This window comes from Somniosus microcephalus, chromosome 25 (assembly GCF_052327205.1).
Source record: "Somniosus microcephalus isolate GS21.2 chromosome 25, FLI_Smic_1.0, whole genome shotgun sequence".
Classification (NCBI taxonomy): Eukaryota; Metazoa; Chordata; class Chondrichthyes; order Squaliformes; family Somniosidae; genus Somniosus; species Somniosus microcephalus.
Genome location: NC_141011.1, coordinates 10651387 through 10677773, shown reverse-complemented (window position 1 = coordinate 10677773; position 26387 = coordinate 10651387). Strand labels below are relative to the sequence as shown.

The 26387-nt window shown below is 47.6% G+C and overlaps 1 protein-coding gene across 2 annotated transcripts in view; it reads left to right on the top strand.

Moving 5' to 3' along the window:
- The window catches only part of LOC147100497 (alkaline phosphatase-like), a 120539-nt gene that overhangs the window by 49099 nt on the left and 45053 nt on the right, over window positions 1-26387 (top strand). Inside the window, exons 3-6 of one of the 2 annotated variants that reach the window (XM_085966794.1) lie at window positions 9137-9202; window positions 10611-10730; window positions 13093-13208; window positions 14303-14477. In XM_085966794.1, coding sequence (XP_085822920.1) covers window positions 9137-9202; window positions 10611-10730; window positions 13093-13208; window positions 14303-14477 — 477 coding nt within the window. The remainder of the gene's footprint in view (window positions 1-9136; window positions 9203-10610; window positions 10731-13092; window positions 13209-14302; window positions 14478-26387) is intronic. The other variant, XM_085966795.1, reaches the window with a different exon arrangement.

Here is a 26387-nt window from a genome sequence, read left to right as displayed (position 1 = left end):
TTGCCGGCCAATTAAGAGGAAGCTGGTGTCTGATGACGTCATTTGATGACGTGTTATCTGCTGGTTTTCTTAAAGGGACCACGCACAATTTTTTTTGACCGCTCATTTCTCAGTGTTTGACAGCATTGAGATGCTGCAAACACTGACAATGACTGTTCACAGGTGAGCTCTTGCACCCAGGCTCTCCAATGGCTCCCTCCTTTGGTTAGAACAGATAGCAGCTGCAGGTGAGGTTACAGAAGCAATCTGTCACTGGTGAGAGAGGTTCTCCCAATGTGGTGGGGCTAGACATGCAATTCAAAACCTGTTACCTACAGAAAAGTCTAAATGCATTAAAAATGAATTTCCCAACATTTTCTTACCTCTGAAACTCACCAGTGCACCATTGGATCGTTCACACCACTTCTGCAGCTGTCATCAACGCAGAAACATTACAGCAGACTCACAACACAGCCACACTTACCTGGCGTGGTGTCCGGACATTGGGAAGCCCGCAGTAGAAGTGTCAAAATTGGAATAAGCCTGTTAACTGCCTGTTAACAACCTGTTAACAAGCAGTTAAGCGGCTATAATTCTCTTCCTGCCGCTATGTGTCGGGTCCATGTGCAAATCGGGGACCCGACACTTGGGAAGATTGATTGGAGGCGGGTTGACAGCGGGTTTCTGACCCGCTGTCAATCTTTGCAATTTTGCCGGATGTCCCGCCTCCAAACCCGCCCCCTGAGCGCCGGCAAAATTCCAGCCATAGTATCTGGATTGTTCCATTTTTGTTTTGAAGGAGGGTGTGATGGGATACTCACGTCTGTTTCAGTGCAGTTTTATTTTTTATTTTTTGGCCATTTCTCTCTTCACCGTCCCCATGATCCCCTCCCCCAGTCTCCTTCCCCGCCCCCCCCCACAACCACCGCCCATTCTCAGGGAAAACCCTTTCACTGATTTGGTTTGCAAAAATGATCAATTCTGGCCATCCTTTGCTTGCCATTTTATTGCTGAAATATCTCAAACTGGAAGTGAGTGGTGGAGAGGAGCTACCAACTCCAAATTGCAAAGGGATTTGAATTAATGTGGATGCATCATTGATCATGGGCATACTTTCAGAGTGTTGGCAGGAGGTATCGCTGCTGAGCGACTCCGCTCTTATGGTTAATCTTGCTTTGAGCTGAAGCCGAAATGCGCAAAACAAAATGACTGTTTAAAGCTTAAACATGAAGCAACATAAATGCTTTCTGACATTGCTATGTGAAATAATATGTGTAAAAAGCCAATACGTTTTGCAAAGCATTGCCTTATATAAGCATCTTGTTAGGGTAGGTTTGCAACTGCAACGATGGGAATGGTAGCATAGTGGTTATGTCACTGGACTGGTAATCCAGAGGTCTGGACTAATGAACCACGAGACATGAGATTAAATCCCACCACAGCAGCTGGGGAATTTAAATTCAGCTAATTAAATAAATCTGGAATAAAAAGCCAGTGCCAGTAATGATGACCATGAAACTATTGGATTGTCGTAAAAACCCATCTGGTTCACTGGAAATCTGCCGTCCTTACCCGGTCTGGCCGATATGTGACTCCAGACCCACACTCTTAACTGCCCTCTGAAATGGCCTAGCAAGCCCCTCAGTTGTAAAAGACCGCTACGAAAAACGCTAACTCCCTAACAGCACTGTGGGAGTACCTTCACCACACAGACTGCAGCGGTACAAGAAGGTGGCTTACCACTGCCTTTTCAAGGGCAATTAGGGATGGGCAATAAATGCTGGCCTTGCCAGCGACACCCACATCCCGTGAACAAATTAAAAAAAATGTTTAACCGCTACAAGTGGGGCCATTTCTCCACCGAACCTACTGGAATGCAGGTCCTGGAGGTGATGAGAATCACGAGTAACTTCCTCAGTGGTTCAGTTGGTTAAGGCCATACAGACCAGGGAAAGGTCAGCTTTGACCCAGTCTCTGGTGAGTTAGCCAAGCTCAGTCAAGATGGCAATAGGGTTGCTAGAATTAGCCTCGGCACACTCTGGATCAGGGCAGTTAAATTGGACAGTGTTTCCATTCTTGGCTGCTGTCCAGCCACCTGCACTTGTGCGAGTGCGCGTGAACGGACTCTAATTGAGGACACGATTAGGCTTGGCTGTGTTGCCACTGCAGTTTGAATAGCCTGCTGACAATTGCTGCCAAAGCTGACAGGTGGATAAACAAGCACTTGGATGAAATACCAGAAGGTTGATGGGACCTCTGTTATGTGTGGTGGAAAATTTCAGAAACTGCAGACAAGACCAAAAATAAGGAGAGTGGTTAACTGTGAAGTGATTTCAAGAGGAAATAGACAGGTTGGTGCATTGTGCAGATAGATGTCAGGATACAACTTAATGCAGAGAAATATGAGATGATATATTGTGGGAGGATGAATAAGGAGAGGAAATACATACACTAAATGGTAAAACCTTAAAAGTAGAGCAGCAGAGAGAGTTAAATCTTTAAATGTGGGCGGACAAGTTCCAAAGAGAACCTATGGAATGCTCGGCTTGTAAATAGGGGCACCCAGGTCAAAAGCAAAGAGTTAATACTAAACTTCCACAAATCTTTGGTTAGGCAATATAAGAGAATATTGGGGTTGAATTTCCATGGGGGTTCTCCCCATCGCTTGCCCTAACTTCGAAAGGTCTGTGGAAACCCTGTAAAGTTGATGTCAATGCCGTTTGCCTCTTTCCCCCAGTTTTCCCTGGATCTTCCTCTGCAGTTATACTAGACGATGGGGAGAATCCTCACCAAAACCAAACCCCATTGTGTCCAGTTTTACTTTAGGAAGGATGTGAAAGCCAGGGATTATGAGAGGATGGGACAGGGTGGGTAGAAGCAGACTGTTTACTGTAGTTGATGGGTTTAGAACAAGGGGCTATGGATAGGAGGTTGAATGTAAGGGATATCAAACAGAGGGCAGGAGAAACTTCTTCACACAGAGTTGTGAGGTTGTGGAATTCACTTCCAGGGCTAGTGGGTGAAACTATTGTCAACATTGAAGATTAGATTGGTGAGGTGGATGAAGGAAAAGGGGTTGAAGGGCTATGGAAACAGGGAGGGTAAATGTGATTTGGGACTATTTGCTCATATGGTGGGTAAACACCGACATGGACTGGTTGGGCTGAATGGCCTGTTTCTGGGTTGTAATTTCTATGGGTAGATGGCAGATTAAATTCTCTAAGATGTTACCGGGGATGAGAAGAGGCTGGAGAAACTAGAGTTCGTTTCACAGCACAAAGAAGGTTAAAAGATTGAAGAGGGCTGTTCAGATTTAAAGAGGATAAATTGGGAAAAAGTATTTCCACTAGCAAGTGAATCGGTAACTAGAGGGCAAAAATTTAAAATCTTCACCAAAAGAATGAAGGGAGATTTTTTTTAATACCAGGAACAATAGTGGAAGCAAAATCCACAACAGCTTTTAAAATGGAACTGAATAAATATTTAAAATAAAAGATATTTTAACAGGTATGAGGAAAGGACAGGGGAATGGGACTAAGTGGACAGTCTCTATCAGAGAGCTGGACTGCACAGACACGACAGACTGATAGGCCCCATGCTGTGCTGTAAAATTCTATTGTGCCATTAAGTATATTAAAAGTCTGCATGGATTATGAAAAGTATCTCCCTTCCCTGGCCAAAGAATGCTTAGATGTTGTTGGGCAATTTTCAAAGTTATGAAAGGTTTTGAGGGGGTAACTAGTTAAAGGTTGATCCCACTGATTGGCGAATCGGTAACATGGGGTTACAGACTGAGGATTATCACTAGCGGACGAAAGGGGGCGGTTAGAAATTATTTCATGCAGAGAGTTAGTAGGACATGGAATGCTTTATCACAAGTGGCTATTGAGGTAGAGGCAGCAAGATTATTTAAAAGGGAATTCGCTCCACATTTAAGAAGGAAGAATATAAAAGGATATAGAAAAAGGGCAGGAAAATGGGATTAGAGTAGACTGCTCCAGTTCAGGACCTAGCACAGGCGCAGTGGGCTGAATGATGGCCGCCTTTTATACACATTCACCTGCGAGGATCGACATTTTGAGATGATGCCTAGCAGCATTTGTTGCCCAAGTTCTACAACTTGGCACAATATACATCCCAGAGGCCGCGAGAATGCCAGTTTCTGACTGTTGGGAAGAAGTGTTTTCCGAGTTCTGGGAGGAGCCAGCGCTGCAGTGACCCTGTGGAGGATCGCGCTGTCCATGAAGAGGCATATTAGTGCAAGTGGACACCTCCCCCAATAACCAATCCCAACTTTCCATTAAACACTGGATTTACATCCGGTGAAACCATACGGAGTGCCGCAAATGCCGTTTTGTGATGAAACATTCATTTTATTTGGCTAATTGTCTCATAATTCTCCATTTAATTCTTTCAATTTAAGTCAGGCAGTACTAAATCCTAAATGACAACAGAAAACGCTGGAAAAACTCAGCAGGCCGGGCAACATCCGTGGAGAGAGAAACAGTGTTAACGTTTCAGGTCGAAGACCCTTCATCAGAACTGAGAAAAAAGCAGGAAATGAAACGGATGAAAAAGCAAGTTTGGGGACTGGGAAATGGGGGAGGGGATGAAAGAAGAAAAGGGAAGGTCTGTGAGAGGTGAAGAGACATTAAGAGATATTCAAGGCGAGACGAGATGGTAATAGGACAGGTAAAAAAACAAAGGATGGCTCTAGGTGAAGTGTGAAATACGCTGGCAGAATGAGAGACAGCTGCCATGTGGGAGAGAGAAAAAAGAAAAGTCACAAGCCAAAAGTGTGGATAAAAAATATATAAAAATATGATAGGGGCCGAGGTTATGATCTGAAATTGTTGAAGTAATAAAGCCTAGTTGGATTTCGACTTGAATCTCCTGTGCACTCTATCCATAGAAGTTAGGCTGTGGAAACAGGCCATTCGGCCTATCCAGTCCATGTCGGCATTCACCCTCCACACGAGAAGAAAGTTCTAACCACATTTACCCGCCCCGTTCCCATATCCCTTCATCCCCTTTCACTCCTGGTGGAATAAAGTGTTTAAATGGTGAAAATGTAATTCGCTGTCTAAGAATTGACTAAAATGGTATTTAATTCACTGGTGGTTAGCAACATGGTGAGGAGTTACTGCAAGTATCCAGTTCTGAAGTGTTTGTTTTTTAATCAGAAGGGGCTAAAGTCACTGAGCATTCCAAAGGAGGGCCCTCTTCCCCAAAACATCTTCCTACCCCTCCCACTAGTTGGTCGAGCTGAAATGAAACACTTAGGGCTCGAAATTCGGTTATGCTCCATTTGGGGGTGGTAACCGAGTTAAGGCCGGACAGTTAGCGCCCGGCGTGGGAGTACCGCCCCGGCCGCTACGTTCGGCTTACCGCCCCGCACAGGAAGTGGAGCCCAATCTCAGGCGCTCCGCTTCCTGGTGGGGCGGTAACCGAGTCGATGTCGGGGTGCGATCGGCAGCGCTCTGCGGGTGGTCCCCCGGAGGAGCTAACGGCAGGCACAGAGGAGCCGAATTTCTAGCCCTAATGTGTGAGTTATAGAAGACATTAGTTCACATCATGTTACTGTGTGCTGTGCCATTTCACTGTCCCATTGCAAGGTGTCTAACTACCTGCATCTACATGTGAAGCATAAAGTATCTGGGGCATTGTAACCGACACCAGAGAAAAGCACATACATTGCATGGAGGAAGGTCAGGGTTAACATTCACATGTGCGCATGTATCTCTGTGTGTGTGCTTGTGTCGGTGTGTATCTCTAGTATTTGTGTGTTTGTGCGTATCTCTGCGTACATGTGTGTCTGCGTGCATGTGTGTATCGGTGGATGCATGTGTATCTATGTTACATCTGTGTGCATGTGCATATATGCATGTGCACATCTTCTTCTCCCTTCTTAGGCAGTCCCTCGGAATCGAGGATGACTTGCTTCCACACTAAAAATGAGTTCTCAGGTGACTGATGAGTCCAATGAGGGACCTACAGCCTCTGGCACAGGTGGGGCAGACAGTGGTTGAAGGGGCAGGTGGGTGGGGTGCTTGGGTTGACGTGCGCGCCTTCCGCTGTTTGCGCTTGGCTTCCTCTTGCTCCCGGCGAAGAGACGCGAGGTGTTCGGCGCCTTCCCGGATGTTTCTCCTTCACTTTGAGCGGTCTTGGGCCAGGGATTCCCAGGTGTCAGTGGAGATGTTGCACTTTTTCAAGGAGGCTTTGAGGGTGCCCTTGAAGCGTTTCCTCTGCCCACCTGGGGCTCTCTTGCCGTGTCGGAGTTCCGAGTAGAGCGCTTGTTTTGGGAGTCTCGTATCGGGCATGCGGATGATGTGGCCCATCCATCGGAGCTGATCGAGCGTGGTCAAAGCTTCGCTGCTGGGGATGTTGGCCTGAGCGAGAACACTGATGTTGGTGCGCCTATCCTGCCAATGGATTTGCAGGATCTTGTGGAGGCAGCATTGGTGGTACCTCTCCAGTGCTTTGAGGTGCCTGCTGTACATGGTCCATGTCTCTGAGGCATAGAGGAGGACGGGAATCACTACTGCTCTGTAGACCATGAGCTTAGTGCCGGGTTTGCGGTCCTGGTCTTCAAACACTCTCTTCCTCAAGTGACCGAAGGTTGCACTGGCACACTGAAGGCGGTGTTGGACATGTATGTATGTTAGTACATGTGGTAGGGGTAGGAATTTTCATCTACTCAGCCCAGAAGGGATTTGGGGTTTCGGCTGCTTTATGTTTATAATATGGAATCCGTTTCAGAAGTGTTAATTCTAAAGGGTCCAGGGCTGGAGCTGTGGGGACAAAGAAGGCATAGTTATGTTAATGAGCTCTCTCAAAAGTGAATGAGCCAGGTATCGAGACTGTTATCCTTAACAATCTGGGACAAGAGGTGGGTTGTTTCCACATTGCGGTATGTCCAGTAGGCGTTCACACATGAATGTGTTGTCAGTGACTGAATTCATGCATACACAGAGGGTCAGATCGGGACCAAATTAGGGGACGGTAGTCAGTTTAATTGACAGCCCTATTAGCCAATCCCCAGACACAGAGCAGGTCAGAGGTCAAGCTGCTGACTTCCTGTCCAGCTCGGATACAAAGGGCAGAAGCACACGGCCTATCGCCCAGCTCCAGAACGTCTTCTGAGAGAGACGGATGCGGGCCAAGCTTTCCTTAAAATATTGCCGACTAGATCCAGAGGAAGCTCTGGATAGAAAAGTTAATTTAGGCAACCAACAGGGATAGTATGGCTTATTTTGTTTTTTATACTACCAGTTAGGTAGAAGTGAGGTGAGGTTTACGATAAATTTTATTTTGTGAGTTCACTTGACAATTGTAAATGAACCAAGTTGATTTTTACATTCAGTCATGTCCTACTAAAGTGTGAATCAGTCCACCTTTTCGAGGATTGCAGAATCACATGTGGAAGCACACAACAAGGTTGTTTACATTGCTACGGCCCTCTGGGTCAGACGGCATTATGACTAGATATTGGGCTGTTCAAGGCAAACTCCTGATTGTAAGGGACATGGGATCCACTTATGGGAAACGCTCGTGATGCTCCGCCCAAGAGAATTTCTAGAGCAGACCAGATATATGTAGCCTTGCATTTATCCTGTATGTGCATTTTTGTGTGGTTTTGTCTCTCTTGATGTGACTGTTATAGGTACTTGTGCAGTTTTCTTCCCAATACAATTATTTTGCTTTGTGCGATTCACAATACCTTCTTAACACTTTAATGGGATGGATTTATTGAGCATTATTCCTTTTCTTTCCTAGTTGAAGCTGATTTATCACGTTAAAACCCTGTAGAATTGCATCTGACTCTGATGATGTACCTGATGGCTAAACCAGTGGCGTTGACCTGACTTTCCTCTTTGATCTTAACTGGAATGTGAAGATATTCGTTCAGTGTGATTTCTAATCATCTGTCTGTTCCCCACATGTGTTCATCTTGTTACGTCATGTGTTATCATGTTCCATTTGTCTTGTTACATTTGTGCATTTTTTTTTCATCATCCATCGCCTCTGCTGCGACCTAGCCCCTCCCCCCGCCGAGCTTCATCCTCTGGTCTGGAAGGCGGGGCACTCGAGCCCCATAGGAGGGCCGTGTTTTGCTTTCCCCACCCCCCTCCCCCTCCGCCCCTGCCATCAAACTTATGTGTTTGGGGCAGTATAGGCACAATTCAAACAGTGAGCTTGATGCTGAGCTTCCCCTTAACTCTCATAGCGAGAGAGAAAGAGAGAGACAATTCCTTATTATTGTGGGACTCTCTATCCATAAGCAAATCTATGACTTTGCGCAACTTGGCCCATTGAAGGGAGTGACGGACAGGCCTGAGACTTGGATTCCTAACTCTTGGGTTTGGAGTGAGGTCTTCAGGCCAGTGATGTTTAGAGCAAAAGTGTATCTGACTGAGTTGACGCATGGTCCTAAATATTAGGGATGGGACACCTGCACGCTCATTGGTGTCTCTCAGTCCTCCATTTATATGTGTTCAAAATTATTGGTCAAGTGCAGCCTTGGGGGGAGGACATTTTTTTGTGGCATCCTCTCCCAGAAATCTGAGTGGAGTTGATGTGCTCCCAGCTCATGGTGTCATTACTTATGATTACCAACCAAGGGGTCACGCGCAAAATATTTTTCTCAGGCGTTGGCCCTGATCCATGGTTTGAACACACAAAAGACGGAACTGAGAGTTGGCAGTAAGTGTGACATGGTGGAGGTCATTTTCAATTTCACCACTAGATGGTAACCTGCCGGATTGGATCACCCGCCCATTGTAGAAGCTCCCTGATTTTCATCCCATCGATTTAATCAGAAATGGGAAGAAAGCCGGGTAGGTTCTGTAACGGGCGAAAGGTCCACTCTGCCCGGTTACTGCCCAGAAGGCGACGTTGCAAATGACCCCCGCTCTCCCTCTGGATTTTAGGATTGCGACAACTCAGTAGAATACCTTTCCCCTTTTAATTAAGGTCTGAATTTCTTTCAACTTCAAATCACCCTGACTCCCCTCCTCACGGTCGTTAACCCTATTACAACTTCCCAGTTTGAGTTTATTTTATTAATCTTTGCAGTGTTGGTGTTTTCTGTATCCCATAGTAGAAAAATGATCCCTTTCAACCAAACTTCATAGTCCCATCTCTTCAACTTCAATAGGCTACGCCCCATCTGCTGGACTCAAGAAAAAACGAATCTATCATCAGATCCGCCGCCCACCTCCAGGTTAGGCCAAGCTTGGAGGCCCATCTTATCTCATTTTATGTTCCATTTGTTGTGTCCTTTGTCTTAACGTGCTGGGAGTGGGATTGTGCGGGGCTCGATCTGATTGTCCCCTTCAGCATGCTTGGACTTATGTATCTCTGCTGCGCCACTAAAGCTGATTTTCACCTTCCTTGGGGAAAATTCCCTTGCATTCTTTTCCGACCTGTGCATGGTTAGAATTAGTTGTACATCAAAGAAAATTAATTGCTTCCTATACTTAGAATATTCTCTTGCTAAACCGAAGCACTTTCTCTACTCCAATAGCATATTATTACCGTGTGTAATAATTGTGCCACATGCAGGAACTGTACTGTGGATCCCGCTTCATCCTGGTGGGAGTGGAAACAAAGGACTGAAATTGTGCAAGTGAAAAATTTAAGCAAGGATTTTCTATTTGCTAAGGTGCTTGCATGTCTGTTCCTCGCTATATACTTTGAACGGCTTTAAAGGTGTATCTACCAGCGCATTGGCAATCCATTCCCAGAGCCAAATGGAGCTTACTTGTAAGTATGATTACTTTTTTGATGAAATGTTTACATTCTTTTGGTCACGAAGACCCGCTCTTCTGTGTTGAAAGAAAACAGCCGTGAGGACATTTCTGTATCTCTTTGCCCCTCCTGCAAATGCATTCTTCTTCCTGCTCAGCCACTTCTTTGTTTGCAGTGAAAAGTGGTGGTAAGTACGGTTGGGATTACTTCACAGCCTCTGTTGGTGGTTAATAGGAAGACCAATTTCTCCAAGCCAAGATGGATGGTGTCTGTTTTAACAGCAGAGAGAGAGAGCAGTTGCACTCTTGCTAAGCATCCTGTCTCCGAGTCCAGCCCAAACTGATGTGTCCAGAGTTGCCCAAACGCCGACTGATCTGGAGGAACATCATGTTGTGTTACTGTGGATCCATGTCCTTTGGAATGGCCACCTTCATTTCACCTGGAATTCTGAGCAGCTGGCACTGAGAGGAATCCCATTGTACAGTCGTACAGTCCCATAGGTGATCTCCTATACCAATGAAGTTGGTGACCATCTGGAATACAGTAGTCCACTAGGTTCATTCTACGATGCCAGTAAAATGAAGAAAGATAAAAGGGTCATTCTGAGTCTTTCCAAATATTACTGAGAGAAAAACCTACCTGGAAATTGCACTAATGTAAAGGATTATTACATAATGGCTCGTGACACACCATTACCAGAATGGACTACTCTTTGGCATGACTGGTTACAGTTAAGAGCCTGAAACATTTTAAGTTCAGTCTGAAACTCTGGTGAAATGCTCTTTATCTGAAATTTTGGTTAGATCCGTTATGTTGAATCAACCAGCCCCCAAATCTGTGAAGGTTCTTTGGATCTAATCACCTTGTTTTCTATATTACAGAGCATGAAATGAACCCAATGTACTGGAGGAACCAAGCCCAGGAAACCCTGAAACGGGCTCTCAACTTACAAAACCTCAACACTGGTGTCGCAAAAAATGTTATTCTTTTCCTCGGGGATGGTGCGTGTTCAGATATTCCAAGATTACTAAATTCTGTTGAGTCATCCGTTGTTGACCTTAACTAAGTTAGAATTTCCTATAAAGCCTGGTTTCTGACCTGTGTTGGCAGCTTTGAATGACATGGTGGCCTAGAGCGGTTGGAACTCCAGGCTGGTAGGACACGGGTTGGTGCCAATAATGCTCCACAAAGCGAATGCCTCAGCTCAGCAGTGTCGTTCTGATGAGTTGGACATAGTGGACCTTCCTCACTAATGGATGGGGAGAGAAAAATTCGGCGAGAAGTCTCCCCCAACCCGACCACCTGTCCCACTCCTGCACTTCTAGCAGTTAATGGCATCAATTATTGATCATGGGCTAGCAAGAGACGAGACCAACAAATGCATATATTATCAAAAAGAGACAGCTAACGGTGTTGCATTTCATTCAGCACTTCCATAACTGCCTTATTTAATTGGAAATGACCAGTGCCGCACCTGACCTTTTACATAAATTGGGATCTCGAATGTAGCATGTGCTAACTGATCATTCTGTTAGATTGCATTAAGTTAATTCTTTGCACTCGTCAATGGGCTGAGATGATCAGTCTCCAGTATTTAATTAGTATAGTTGTTGTGCTTCAACAACAGCCCTAAAACCCTTCGTGATCTCTGCGCTCCTCCAATTCAGGCCTCTTGCGCAACCTCAATTTTAATCGTTCCACCATTGGTGGCCGTGCCTTCAGCTGCCGAGGCCCTAAGCTCAGGAATTCCCTCCCTAAGCCTCTCCACCTCTCTGGCTCTCTCTCCTCCTTTAAGTCGCTCTTTAAAACCTACCTCTTTGGCCATATTTTAGTCACCTGTTCTAATATCTCTTTGTGGCTTGGTGTCAAGTTTTGTCTAGTTACGTTCCTGTGAAGCGCCTTGGGATGTTTTTACTATGTTAAAGGAGCTATATAAATGCAAGTTGTTGTTGTGCTTGTAGATGTAGCAGTTGTTTTGCAACACGGTGTCTAACTGGTTCTGAGTTAACCATTTGATATAGAGGAACAAAGTGAGACTGGTGCTGCACATCAAGATGGGCCACTCGGGACCATGCTCCAGCACCTTCAACACCTTCAGAAGTCCAGGAAAGCAAAGAGAAAAGCACGGAGCGGGGAATGATAAAAGAAACAATCACTGAAGAGACTAGTTGCCTGTGGAGGAATTGTCCAGAAATCTAGACATCGGGACGAGACCACCGTGATGTGATGGGCGGGCTTAACAAGGTCAATCAAGGGAAAATAGCGTGGGTTGGCCAGAAGGCGATGGAGGTGGGACTAAAACCCAACAAGTGGGAGACCCGCCTTCAAAAGCTCCCCATTGGCAAAATCCAGCCCAAAGTATACTGCTTGGGAACTAGGCTGACTTCTGGTGGACTCCAAGGCTTCTCTACGCTATAGTGCTTCTGAATTTATTCTGGAATGAACCTAGCCCTGTGGTATCTACTTGGAGAGTTGGCCCCTGTGTGGGCAATAGCAAAACATTTTATTAGCAGAACCTGAGTTTATTCCAACATGAAAGAAACCTGATAAACTGGATAGTAGGTTGCCGTGGCCTGTAGTGCTTGTTTGCCATCTTGATGTGCAGTACCAGTCTCACTTTGTTCCATGTAGGTCTCAATAATTCAAATATATCAAATGTGAAGCTCTTCCCAACTCTTTGTAAGTGTATTTTATCTTCACATTACACCTTCTCCGTGAACCATTTCCAGACTCGTTCTTCTGATGAATGATAGAGTCGTGGGAAATGATTGGTGGCAGCTACTTCCAAAACATCCAAGGGGTGCCTCTGCAAATTTGCACCTACTGTAGATATCTTTGTGCGCTCGGTGGTGTCGGCCGCAGCCTGAAGAGATCTGAGCGCCTGCTTTTTCATGGATGTTGTCACCCAATCCCATACATCTGCTTGCGAGGTTGTGGGACTCATGAGTGTAACAGTGAAACTCCCTTGTGTTCTGGATCGGATTTCCGTGTCTCACCCAGTCTCCGAGGGCAGACTGGGTTAACACCGGGTGAGGTGAAGTTTGCTTTAAATTGTAAGCTGCTTTATTCCACAGTAGGTAAAACACGGAACAATGAGGTTGAGCACAGTTAGCTCATTGGCATAGCTTTTGTTTGCATACTCTTACAAAAATAGTTCTGGCCCACTCCAATGGGCCACCTAACTCAACTTAAGATCACAATCTCTCGACCCTGTCCTGCTGGCCAGGGCAATACTAATTGTAGCTAAAGTTAAGATATGTATATAGACACAGAGACAGAAAGCTAGACCTGGACAAACATTGAGAGAAAGGAAGCGCTCAATGCTGAGGTCCTGACTGCCCGAGTATCTTTGTTCTTTTTCAGGTATGGGAATACCCACGATGACTGCTGCTCGAATTCTGAAAGGCCAATTGGAAAACAAAAGTGGAGAGGAAGGTTTCTTGGAAATGGATAAGTTCCCGCACGTGGCTCTTTCAAAGGTAGTTCGTTCTCTATAGCAAGTTTGTGTTGATCTTCTGCCCAATTATTGCCAAGAACTTTCAGTCTTCAAGGCCACCTGCCACACTTGAAATGTATCTCCCATGGTCCTTGGAGGACTACGCTATTGGTAACACATGTCATAAATGTCTAAGTTATTCAAAAAAAAAATGCTTTCCCCTTCATAACGTGGAAAAAAAGTCTTCATTCTCCCTTGGGTGGGGGGTGGGCCAAGATAAACACTTGTAAAGGAAATAACCCCTGCCTTAGCAGATGCCTTAACAACAAGATTGTTTCCTCACTGACTGCCCTGTGGAATTCTGGCATAAGGTGCGATGGAACTGGCTGTAAATGGGTTATGTAATTGTTTCTGCTGAAATAACAAACACCAAGAGTGATGGGAATGCACATTTTTAATCTTATTTTTATTCTTTGGATGAACTTAAGTTGCTCCACTCCCACTCGGACCTCACCATCCTCGGCCTCTTGCACTGTTCCAACGAAGCTCAACGTAAGCTCGAGGAATAGCACCTCATCTTTCGATTAGGCACTTTACAGCCTTCCGGCCTCAACATCGAGATCAACAATTTCAGACTATAACCTCGGCCCCTATCATTCTTTTTTTTCTCTCTCTCTCTCACATGACAGCTGTTGATCATTCTGCCAGTGCCATTCACACTTCATCTAGACTCATCTTTTATTTCTTAACTTGTCCCATTACCATCTCCTTTTGCCTTGCACCATCATCCCTTTTGTCTCTTAATCTCTCCTGCCTTCCACCCTATCACAGACCTTCCCTTTGTTCTTTCCTCCCCTCCCCCCTCTCCCTGCCCCTGCACTTGCTTAAAAACCTGTTCCATCTCCAGCTTTTTCCAGTTCTGACGAAGGGTCATCGACCTGAAACGTTAACTCTGTTTCTCTCGTCACAGATGCTGCCTGACCTGCCGAGCATTTCCAGCATTTTCTGTTTTTACTTAAGTTGTGACCTTGTTTTGTTGCCTGTATTTATTTATTGTGAAAGTGGCCCTTCAAGAGATGGAAGGACACGTTGCTACGTTTTGACCTTGATGCCAGCTCTCTCTCTTTCATCCACCAGACCTATAACACCAATGCCCAGGTACCTGACAGCGCTGGTACAGCAACGGCCTACCTGTGTGGCGTTAAGGCAAATGAAGGCACCGTGGGCGTGAGTGCGACTTCAGTACGTAGGCAGTGCAATACCACCTTCGGCAATGAAGTGACCTCCATTCTAAAATGGGCAGAAGATGCTGGTTAGTGTCGTGAATATTGCACACAGTCTCAGTACAAGAATGCTGACCTTTTTTTGCATTGCTTTCTGCATCATTCAACGGGAGCGATTTTAGTCTTGTTCATCAGGGGCCTGTGTGGAGGTTCAAGGAGCAGTTGTTAGCCTGTTGTAATAGGAAGGAGTGACACTCACTTCGACTGTTTTATTTCACAACTACTTACTGGTCTGACAATTGAAGTGGTGGAGAGAAATGGTCAAGTCTCTCAGTTAAGATTTAAGGAACACTTTTCCCCAGACCCCCGCCCTCAGAAATCAGCCCCCTTCCCCAATCTAGTAAACTGAAAGAATTAATTCAACTCTGGTTCTCATGCTCTTCTGACTGGCTTCCCACTTTCCACCCTCCGTAAACTTGACTCATCCAAAGCTCTGCTGCCCGTATCCTAACTCACACCAAGTACTGTTCGCCCGTCACCCCCTGACCTACATTGGTTCCCAGTCCGACAACACCGCCGATTTAAAATTCTGATCCTTGTTTTCAAATCCCTCCGTGGCCATGCCCTCCCAATCTCTGTAACCTACACCAACCCTACAACCCTCGCAATGTCTATGACATAATAAAACTCACTACGCACTTGGCTTGAGTATAAAGCAAGGCTTTAATCAACTTGTTTCAGAACATGGAGGTCTAGTTGTACTTCACTAGTACCTGTCTTACAGAATGTCCCTGGGCAAGCTGGGGCCCACGCCCGAGTATTTATACTCCTTGGATGGCGCCACCAGCTGGCTGTCCAGTGTTATTTCATGAGTAGTTTCTTCTTGATGATGAGATTTATAACAGTCTGCACTCCTCCAAGTCTGGCCTCTTTCACCCCACCATTGGCAGCTGTGACTTCAGCTGCCTGGGCTCAAAGCACTGAAATTCCTCCCCTAAACCTCTCCGCCTCTCTCTCCTCTTTTAAGACGCTCCTTCAATCCTATCTCTTTGACCAAGCTTTTGGTCACCTGTCCTAATGTCTCCTTCTTTGGTACGGTGCCAATTTTTGTCTAATAACACTCATGTGCAGCGCCTTGGGATGTTTTACTACATTAAAGGTGCTATATAAATGCAAGTTGTTGTTGTTAAACTTGCTATTAACACCATGCCCTAAAGGCACAGGGATTCAGAAGCTGGTTCCTCGAGCGCTACACCTGTGCAGATGTGTTGCCTCATTGCCTTTTCTCACTGTAGTTTTTTTCGCATTTAACATGCACCGTCATAAGTTGGAAATGGGCTGTAAGCAAATTTATTTCATATAAAAACAGACCTGCAAAGTGAATGCTACTTATAACATGCACAATAGTGCGTTAGAAAGTGGGTGGCTGTTCTGCTACGGTATGGTGCACTCCAGCATCACAACCGCGCAACCAGCAGCAATCAGAGCTGGGGAAATGTGCGTTTGGCCATGATTCTGCTGCACAATCGACCATGTGCTAAAACATTACCAGGTCAAATAGTTGATGATGAGACCGATGGGGAGACGTGACAGTTGAGAAGTTTAAAAACTTGTTTGTTGGAAAAGAGGGAGCCGTATTTTTCGAGCAATTTTCTTTAATGACACAAAACCAGAAAAACCAAAGTAAAAAAGGCACCAAAAAATCAATAGATTTGACAAATGGTTTCAGCAGCCATTGATGTGGTGCTAGTTTAAAAATCTAACTCAAGAATGTACAGAAGCTCCCCGTAGACAAACGATTATCAACACTGTTGCGTCCGTGTATAATAAGACACAGACTGCGGAGAACGGTACAACAGGTGTTTACTCAATGTGGCTCACACTGCAACTGATCTGTACAGATTACTACTCAGTGTTATATACAGGTGTGGTCACTGCCGGTACTGCAGTATACATGAGCTGTAAAACATAGTTCCCCCCTTAAAGGTATATACATTACAATTCCTCCCCTTTTAGATTAATATCAAACTAATTACAATGAACACTTTTAACATGCAACATTAGCTGAAAATAGTCTATTTATATATTCAGTCTTTGGGGAGGCTTCCTGATCCTTTCTGGATAGCGCCTTTCCCGAGTGTCTTGCTCTTGGTGCGGAGGCGATTCTGGCCCCCTGTCGTCGGTTGGTTCATCAGTTTCCGCTGCTACTGTTTCTGGGGTAGATGCAACCTGTACGTCGGGTTCATCACCAGGTACGTATGGGTGAGGCATGGGGTTGACTTGTTCCTGTGACTCTAGGATCTGGTCAGCATGGCGTCTCACGATGCTCTCCCCAACGTCCACTGTGTACATTAGTGGGCCCTGCCGTGTGCATATCGTTCCTGGCTGCCATTTTTCTGTTCGGTAGTCGCGGGCCAAGACTGGTTGCCCTACATTGAAGCTCCTTGTTGGCTTCTCATGTATGTGCTGGAATTGCTTACTCTCAACATCTCTTCTTATGTTTGGTCTGAGCAAATCCAGGCGAGATCTTAACCTTTGGTTAAAGAACATCATGGCTGGGGCCTGGTTGGTGACTGCATGTGTCGCATGTAGGCGAACAGGAAATTGTCCACCTTGTGCTGCAGCGGAATGTTGTCATTGTACATAGCCTTTATTGCCTTCTTAAAGGTTTGTACAAACCTCTCAGCCAATCCATTTGTGGCTGGATGATACGGGGCGGATGTATAATGCCTTACCCCATTCTTTTTCAAGAACCTCCGGAACTCTTCGGACACAAACTGTGGTCCGTTGTCGGAGCAAATCTGTTCTGGCAAGCCATTCCTGGCAAAAATGGTCCGTAGGACAGCAATAGTTTTCTCCGTGGTGGTGGAGGACATTTTGATGACCTCAGGCCATTTCAAGTGCGCATCCATGGCTATTAAAAACATTGAGTCCATGAATGGACCAGCAAAATCAATATGCACCCGTTGCCATGGAGATGAGGGCCACTCCCATGGGTGTAGAGGGGCCTGTGGTGGTGCATTTTGGACTTTCTGGCATCCTGAACAGCTCTTGGTCAGGTCCTCGATTTGTTTATCGATTCCCGGCCACCACACATAAGCCCTGGCTAGGCTTTTCATTTTTACCCCTCCCAGATGACCCTCATGAAGCTCATTGAGCACTCTATCCCTTAACTTGGGTGGAATTACCACTCGGGATCCACACATCAAGGTCCCCCGGCACACTGGCAGCTGTTCTCTCCTTGTCGAGAATGTTGGCAACAGTGAGTCGCCATGTGCTGGCCATCCCTTCACCGTCAAATCATATACCCGAGACAGTGCCGGGTCATTTCGGGTTTCCTTTTCGATACAAGCGTTAGTTACCGGTAGGTATTCAACTATAGTCGAATGGAATATTTCGACAGGATCCACTGCTGGTGCTTCCTCCGCAGTAGGCAGTGGCAGGCGTGATAGCCCATCAGCATTTCCATGCTGTTTCGTGCCCTTATATTCAATCTCATAGTGGTGCGCCCCTAGAAAATGTGACCATCTTTGTAGTCGTTGCGCAGTCATCACCGGAACGCCCTTCGGATTAAAAATGGAGGCAAGAGGCTGGTGATCAGTCAGCAAGGTGAATTTCTGCCCGTGCAGATAGTGATTGAACTTTTTCACTCCCCACACTAGGCTGAGGGCCTCCCTGTCAATCTGGGCGTAGTTACGCTCGGCTGAGGTTAGTGATCGTGACGCAAAGGCTATTGGCCTCTCTGAGCCGTCCAAGAATTTGTGCAACAGCACCGCTCCAATGCCGTAGGGCGACGCATCACATGCCAACCGAATTGGTAATGCTGGGTTGTAATGGGCCAATACCTCTTTCGATGTGATTAGTGTTTTGCTCTTCTGGAAAGCTTGCCTACATTCGTCACTCCACTTCCATGGCACCCCAGTTTGCAGTAGGGTGTTCAGTGGGTGTAGTGTTGTAGACAAATTTGGCAAGAACTTATGGTAGTAGTTCACCAGCCCGAGGAACGACCTCAGTTGTGACACATTTTCCGGTGCTAGAGCCTTGACTACTGCCTCAATCTTCTCTGGGGACTTATGTAACCCCTCTTTATCGATAACGTGGCCACAATACGAGATCTGTTTTCTAAAAAACTCGCATTTGGGGCGGTTAGCTCGGAGCCCATATTCCTGCAATCTAGTGAGCACCTGCTCCAGGTTGGCAAGGTGATCACTGTCATTTTCGCCCGTGACCAGGATGTCGTCCAAATAACACTGGGTCCCTGGGATATACACGAGCTGTAAAACATAGTTCCCCCCTTAAAGGTGTATACATTACAAACACTTTCAGATTAACTCCCTCCCTAACAGCACAGTGGGAGTACCTTCACCACACGGACTGCAGCGGTTCAAGAAGGCGGCTCCCCACCACCTTCTCAAGGGCAACTAGGGATGGGCAATAAATGCTGGCCTTACCAGCGATGCCCACATCCCATGAAAACAATTAAAAAAAAGATCTATCCCTTGATTTTATTAAGCAATGGATCAAGTTAACACATATAGCGGAGCTCTTGTGGCTTTGCTCCTGGTTATGATATTTGGATGCTAACTTGGCCTGTGTCTTCAAGACAACGTCACATTAATTGTAGCTACTTATAAATTGGTGAGGTCAATCTGAGGACAGTTGTAATTGCTTGTAAATTTCAGGTTACAGGTCAGTGATTTGACTTTCGTTTTTGTTAAGATTGCTTTGGACCTTAATATAAAGGAAAATAAGACTTACATTTACATAGCACCTAACATGACCTCAGGACATCCCAAAGTGCTTTAGAGACAATGGAATACTTTTGAAGTATAGTCACTGTTGTAATGGAGGACACGCAGTGAGATACAAGGCCAGATCATTTATTTAATGATGATGGCTGAGGGATAACTATTGGTCAGGGCCCTGGGGAGAACTCCCTGCCAATCTTCGAATCGTGCCATGGATATGAAAGGGTTGATAGAGCCTTGGTTTAACAGCACCTCTGACAGTGCAGCACTCCCTCAGTACGGCACTGAACATGTCAGCCTAGATTATGTGCTCAGGGCCTAGAAATTCAGTAGGCTTTGCGCCCACTTTTCACCCAAAGAGGGTTTCTGCGCCAGTGTAAGAGGGTGCGCTGATATTCAGCGCTGCGGTAATGGCGGCGGTAGCCGGTAGCGCTGCGCCGACACCGATGACGTCATCGGTGTGCGCAGTGCCCCGGTACCGCCCCGCTTCCGGCCCAAACCCCATATTTAGTTGCGGCCGCCTCTTCTGCAGCGGCCGCAAACAGCGTTTGAAAAACGGGGCCGTACTGCTGCGCTACTGGGGCGCTTTAAGGTGGAGTTGCGGTCGGCCGCTTTTTCGGCGGCCGCCTGCCCGCACCTCCCTCCCCGGCCTCCTACACCACCCCCCCCGCGGCATTGGTGGCTGATTCCCGCGAGCCCGGCACTTCTCCGTGGTGCCGGGCTCATTTGCCGGCAGAATCCAGCGGCGATCTCACGGCTGCAGGCAGCTCCTCCTTAAGAGAAGGAGGAGGCCTGCAGTACCCCAGCCTGCCGCACCGCATCGGGTGGCGCAGCGGCAGCTGGAGCGCTGAAATTCACTTTCAGCGCCCCAAGCGGAGGCGGGCACACCCTGGAACAGCGCCCGGTTCCGACTTGGGGCGCTAAAAGTGAATTTCTGCCGGGCGCAACTGGCTCCGCGCGCAGCGCTAACTTTTGGGCGTTAGCCTGCTGGCGGGCCTTAACTGAATTTCTAGGCCCAGGTCTCTGGTGTGGGACTATGAACCCACAAACCTTCTGATTCAGAGCCGAGAATGCTGCCACTGAGCCACGGCAGGCACCTAAAAGGACATGAAACTGAGGTAGTGAAAAAGCAGGAGAAAAATACAGACAAAAACTTCCAAAAAGAGGATGAGGTGGAAAGGAAGAAATGGGCCAGAAAATGGGGGAGATGGTTAAGTTCTGAAGGTGCTACAGCCAATGTTCAGATGTTATCCCTCGTGGTGGGATCATGAGCTAGAAGATGATCAAACAATTACTGAGATGGAACGTTTGTGCTGAATTGAGTTCCCGAGGCTTGAACTGAGTTTTAATCAATAGGCCACCGTCATGCGTTGGGATTTTCCTTAGCCATTTTTCCACAGAAATGATTTGGAAAGAGTTACTTTTATGTGTTGGCTGTTTAAAACAAAGTGTGTTCATAGAAGTTTTGGAAAAGGCACTAAGATGAAAGCTGGTTAAAATATTAATAGCCTAGGTAGTGATGTTGATTCCCCAAAAACGCTAAATGATAAGCAATTCATTAGCCTGTCTCAGTAATCGATAAACACCTTGGCGCTTTGAAGTCTCTGGTCCCAGACATTTGGCAGCGTTGGTCTTTTTAAAAAATTCGTTTATGGGATGTAGGCGTCGCTGGTGAGGCCAGCATTTATTGCCCATCCCTAATTGTTGTAGCAGGACTTTTCCTGCCAACACATTTACCGCCCGCACTCCAATAGAGGAAATTGTGGATTTCCTATGTGATCTAATAATTCTCAGATGGATTTCACACCCAGCACTACTGCCCAAAAAGCAGTGCAGCAGAAAACAAAAAGGCAAAATCCAGTCTGTCTTGAAAATAATGAATGAACTTGTGAATGAGGTAAATTTTTGTCTTCACACTCTGGGTGTTAATCTGACAGAGCAGGCCACCCAACTTTATAGAACCCGCACGATTTCCATTCCATTGAACTGAGTGAGCAAGTGACAATTGCAAATAAAAATAATGACTGAACTCATGTGCAGTTTTCCTAAAATTAAATCCAGCAGTGGTTCTAGTTGATTGAGCAGTTCTTATGAAAATAGTTAAATCTCAGATCAGGACAACCCAATTATCACCATGGCAACCAGGAAGTACACGGTAAAAACTGCTCTTAAATTCTCCTACGTTTAACAAATCTAACTGTTCATTTTTTTCAAGTGGCAAATTACTACTCGCACACAAAAAACCCCCTCCTTTCTGAGCTGGGTTATGACAATTTCTCCTCCACCTCCCGCCTCCCAGTTAATTCACAGTTCCCAAAGGTGCGGGCACAGTTTAAAAATCTCTCCTCACAAAACAGGCCTCAACTCTTGACTCTTCCCCACCTACAAGGCAGATATCCATTGGCTGGCCACAAAGGAAAGCAAAGGAAGTGAAAGGGAGACAGAGCTCATCCAACATCAGTCCTAAGCACATCACATGTTAAACACAAAGAGATGTCTGTTTCCACGTCACGTCAAATGTTGAGGGTTTAAACAAAAAGGGATGATAATGGTTCCTACATTACTACAGCGACTACACTTCAAAAAGCACGTCATTGGCTGTAAAGCGCTTTGGGACGTCCTCAGGTTGTGAAAGGCGCTATATGAATGCAAGTCTTTGAATGCTCTTTCAACTCAGATCTTAGAAATTAGGATGACTCATCAAAACCATTGGTCAAATTGGGAAAGTCCAATATGGCAGATTAAGATGCCACAAATTTACCACAATTGAGCAAATGGAGCTTTCAAAATGTACCACAAAATGAATCATCCCTTCATGAGATTAAGGGGTTGACTTATGAATAAAGGTTGAGCAGGTTGGGCCTATACTCATTGGAGTTTAGAAGAATGAGAGGTGATCTTATTGAAACATATAAGATACTGAGGGGGCTCAACAGGGTAGATGCAGAGAGGATGTTTCCCCTCGTGGGGAAATCTAGAACGCGGGGGCAGAGTTCCAGAGTAAAGGGTCGCCCATTTAAAACTGAGATGAGGAGGAATTTCTTCTCTCAGAGGGTCGTAAATCTGTGGAATTCTCTGCCCCAGAGAGCCGTGGAGGCTGGGTCATTAAATACATTTAAGGTGGAGATAGACAGATTTTTGAATGGTAAGGGAGCGAAGGGTTATGGGGAGCAGGCAGGGAAATGGAGCTGAGCCCAAGATCAGATCAACCATGATCTCATTAAATGGCAGAGCAGGCTTGAGGGGCCGAATGGCCTACTCCTGCTCCTATTTCTTATGTTCTTAGGAGAACATACATGGACCTTGTGTAAGACAGTATGTTCTTGAAAGTTCCAAAATATAGTCAATCCTTTTGGTAGTTTGAATTGACTGATGGTCTCCGATTCCCGCCGCTCTCGCGATTCTTTACCAGTTAGCAGCTCGGTTTTCCTGTTTTCCACTTCTTTCAACAGCAGCTCTTTAGAGCCACAGAAAGCCACACCGACCACTGTCTGAGGTGTAAAGTACCTCTCCTTCACTCTGACCACTCAACCACCCCATGCTTGCTGAGATTGTTAGTGTCTCTCTTTGCTCGTGCATCTTTCCTCTCCCTTTTCAAACCCATCGTAGTCACAACTCCTCCTAAAACTCCTACTCTTGGTCCGCCTGTCCTCTCCAACTACCGCCCACCTCTAACCTGCCTTTCCTCTCTGAGCCTTAACAAAATTGGGACTAGGGATAGGTTGAATATATCTAGTGATAACGTGATGGGTAACTGTGGTCACTTGGAGCTTGTTTGCCCTAGGGAGTGAGGAATTCGTCTGAGGATTTCCTGAAATTGCCACAATTCCTTCCTCTAGGAGTTACTACTATTGGCCAGCTGGGGAGGGAACGGGTTGTACTGTGGCACCGTCTAACTAACAGATTGAACATGGTCAGGCCTGAGGGTTTTATTCTCGCTTCCCTTTTGGTATATGCTTATGTAACCAATATAACCAAAACCAGATTATTTGGCCATTTGTCACAGCTCCATTTTGTGATGTCTTGCTATGTGAAAATTGGCTGCTCCATTTGTCTGCTTAACACGAGTGAGCAAAAATAAATAATTGGATGTGAAGCACATTGGGACATCCTGGGGACGTGAAATGTATTATTTAAACCTTCCTTGCTTCCTTCCTACCGATCACTGGAGCATGGATCAGACTATGGGAAAACTATTGTCCCAACACAAGTGTAAAGTTAGTAACATGAACTTCCATGTAACTGTTACCTTGCCCTGTTATGTTGTCAGAACATATGCGCACATAATAAATCTTCATGAACATTCAGGGAATGTTTTTGCATAAATAAGGTGGTCTTCAAAATGAAAACAATGTATTAAAACCAATCTACCAGTAGATTTGATTGGAGTCTAACCACCTGTCCATCAACGGCATTACCATCGCCGAATCCCCCACCATCAACATCCTGGGGGTCCCCATTGACCAGAAACTTAACTGGACCAGCCACATAAATACTGTGGCAATAAGAGCAGGTCAGAGGCTGGGTATTCTGTGGCGAGTGTCTCACCTCCTGACTCCCCAAAGCCTTTCCACCATCTACAAGGCACAAGTCAGGAGTGTGATGGAATACTCTCCACTTGCCTGGATGAGTGCAGCTCCAACACTCAAGAAGCTCAACACCATTCAGGACAAAGCAGCCCACTTGATTGGCACCCCATCCACCACCTTAAACATTCACTCCCTCCACCACTGGCGCACCGTGGCTGCAGTGTGTACCATCTACAAGATGCACTGCAGCAACTCGCCAAGGCTTCTTCGGCAGCACCTCCCAAACCCGTGACCTCTTCCACCTAGAAGGTCAAGGGCAACAGGCACATGGGAACACCACCACCTCCAAGTTCCCCGCCAAGTCACACACCATCCTGACTTGGAAATATATCGCCGATCCTTCATTGTCGCTGGGTCAAAATCCTGGAACTCCCTCCCTAACAGCACTGTGGGAGTACCTTCACCACACGGACTGCAGCGGTTCAAGAAGGTGGCTCACCAAAAGCTTCTCGAGGGCAACTACGGATGGGCAATAAATGCTGGCTTTGCCAGCGACGCCCACATCACATAAAAAATACATTTTTAAAAAAGGACTGGGGACCGGGGCCCGAGGACTCGTGCTGGGAAGAAAAGATCAAAACCGTAAAAGTTGAATCGCAAAAACATTGAAAACTGCACAAAGTTAAAGACTGAAAAACAATTGCTTCAGCAAGTAAAGATGGAAGTTAATAGTTTACAGGCTCCTGGCAAAGAGTGAAGAAGATTTTGGTTTTGATTTGACTCATTTCTCAGCTAAAATTGCTAAATGAAAACATACAGCCTGAAGTCTTTTCCCCAATATTTCCTCAGACTGGAATTCATAAAAAGAAGAAAAGGACAGACCACTGTTCAAACCCCCCACCCCACCACCCCCACTCTCCAACCCCCCCACCCCCCCACTCTCCAACCCCCCCACCCCACCGCCCCCACTCTCCAACCCCCCCACCCCCCCGCCAACCCCACTCTCCAACCCCCCCCACCACCCCCACTCTCCAACCCCCTCCCCACCCCCCCACTCTCCAACCCCCCCTCCCCACCCCCACTCTCCAACCCCCCCCTCCCCATCCCCACTCTCCAACCCCTCCCACCCCCACACCCCCACTCTCCAAACCCCCCATCCCCCCACTCTCCAACCCCCCCACCACCCCCACTCTCCAGCACCCCCTCCCCACCCCCACTCTCCAACCCCCCCTCCCCATCCCCACTCTCCAACCCCCCCACCACCCCCACTCTCCAGCCCCCCTCCCCACCCCACTCCCCAACCCCCCCCTCCCCATCCCCACTCTCCAACCCCCCCACCCTCCCCACTCTCCAACCCCCCCACCACCCCCACTCTCCAGCCCCCCCTCCCCACCCCCACTCTCCAACCCCCCCCACCCTCCCCACTCTCCAACCCCCCACCACCCCCACTCTCCAACCCCCCCACCACCCCCACTCTCCAAACACCCTCCCCACCCCCACTCTCCAACCCCCCCTCCCCATCCCCACTCTCCAACCCCCCCACCCCCCCACTCTCCAACCCCTCCCACCCCCACCCCCCCACTCTCCAACCCCCCCAACACCCCCACTCTCCAACCCCCCATCCCCCACTCTCCAACCCCCCCACCCTCCCCACTCTCCAACCCCCCCACCCTCCCCACTCTCCAACCCCCCCACCACCCCCACTCTCCAACCCCCCCACCACCCCCACTCTCCAACCCCACCATCCCCCACTCTCCAACCCCTCCCACCCCCCCACTCTCCAACCCCTCCCACCCCTACCCCCCCACTCTCCAACCCCCCCCACCCCACCCCCACTCTCCAAGCCCCCACCACCCCCACTCTCCAACCCCCCCACCCCCCAATCTCCAACCCCCCTCCCACCAACCCCCCCGCACCAACCCCCCCAAACCAACACCCCCTCCCCACCCCCACTCTCCAACCCCCCCACCACCCCCACTCACCAATCCCCACCCCCCCACCACCAACCCCACTTCCTCTAATCTCCCGCCCACTGACCTCCACCCAATACAATCTATCTCACTTCCTGCTTATCGACTGGTTACGCCACTTGCTGGTAACCTTCCGAAGATAGGGACATAGGCTGGCAGGTATTAAAAGACAGCAGAATCAGACAGGTAGGTTACAGAAGCAGCATCCGGTGGAGCCTCAGCAGCTCCAGGCCTCGGGTTAGAGGCTCCAGGCCCCGGGTTAGAGGCTCCAGGCCTCGGGTTAGAGGCTCCAGGCCCCGGGTTAGAGGCTCCAGGCCCCGGGTTAGAGGCTCCAGGCCTCGGGTTAGAGGCTCCAGGCCTCGGGTTAGGAGCAGCAGGCCTCAGGTTAGAGGCTCCAGGCCTCGGGTTAGAGGCTCCAGGCCTCGGGTTAGAGGCTCCAGGCCCCGGGTTAGAGGCTCCAGGCCCCGGGCTAGAGGCTCCAGGCCTTGGGTTAGAGGCTCCAGGCCCCGGGCTAGAGGCTCCAGGCCTCGGGTTAGAGGCTCCAGGCCCCGGGTTAGAGGCTCCAGGCCCCGGGTTAGAGGCTCCAGGCCCCGGGTTAGAGGCTCCAGGCCCCGGGTTAGAGGCTCCAGGCCCCGGGTTAGAGGCTCCAGGCCCCGGGTTAGAGGCTCCAGGCCTCGGGTTAGAGGCTCCAGGCCCCGGGTTAGAGGCTCCAGGCCTCGGGTTAGAGGCTCCAGGCCTCGGGTTAGAGGCTC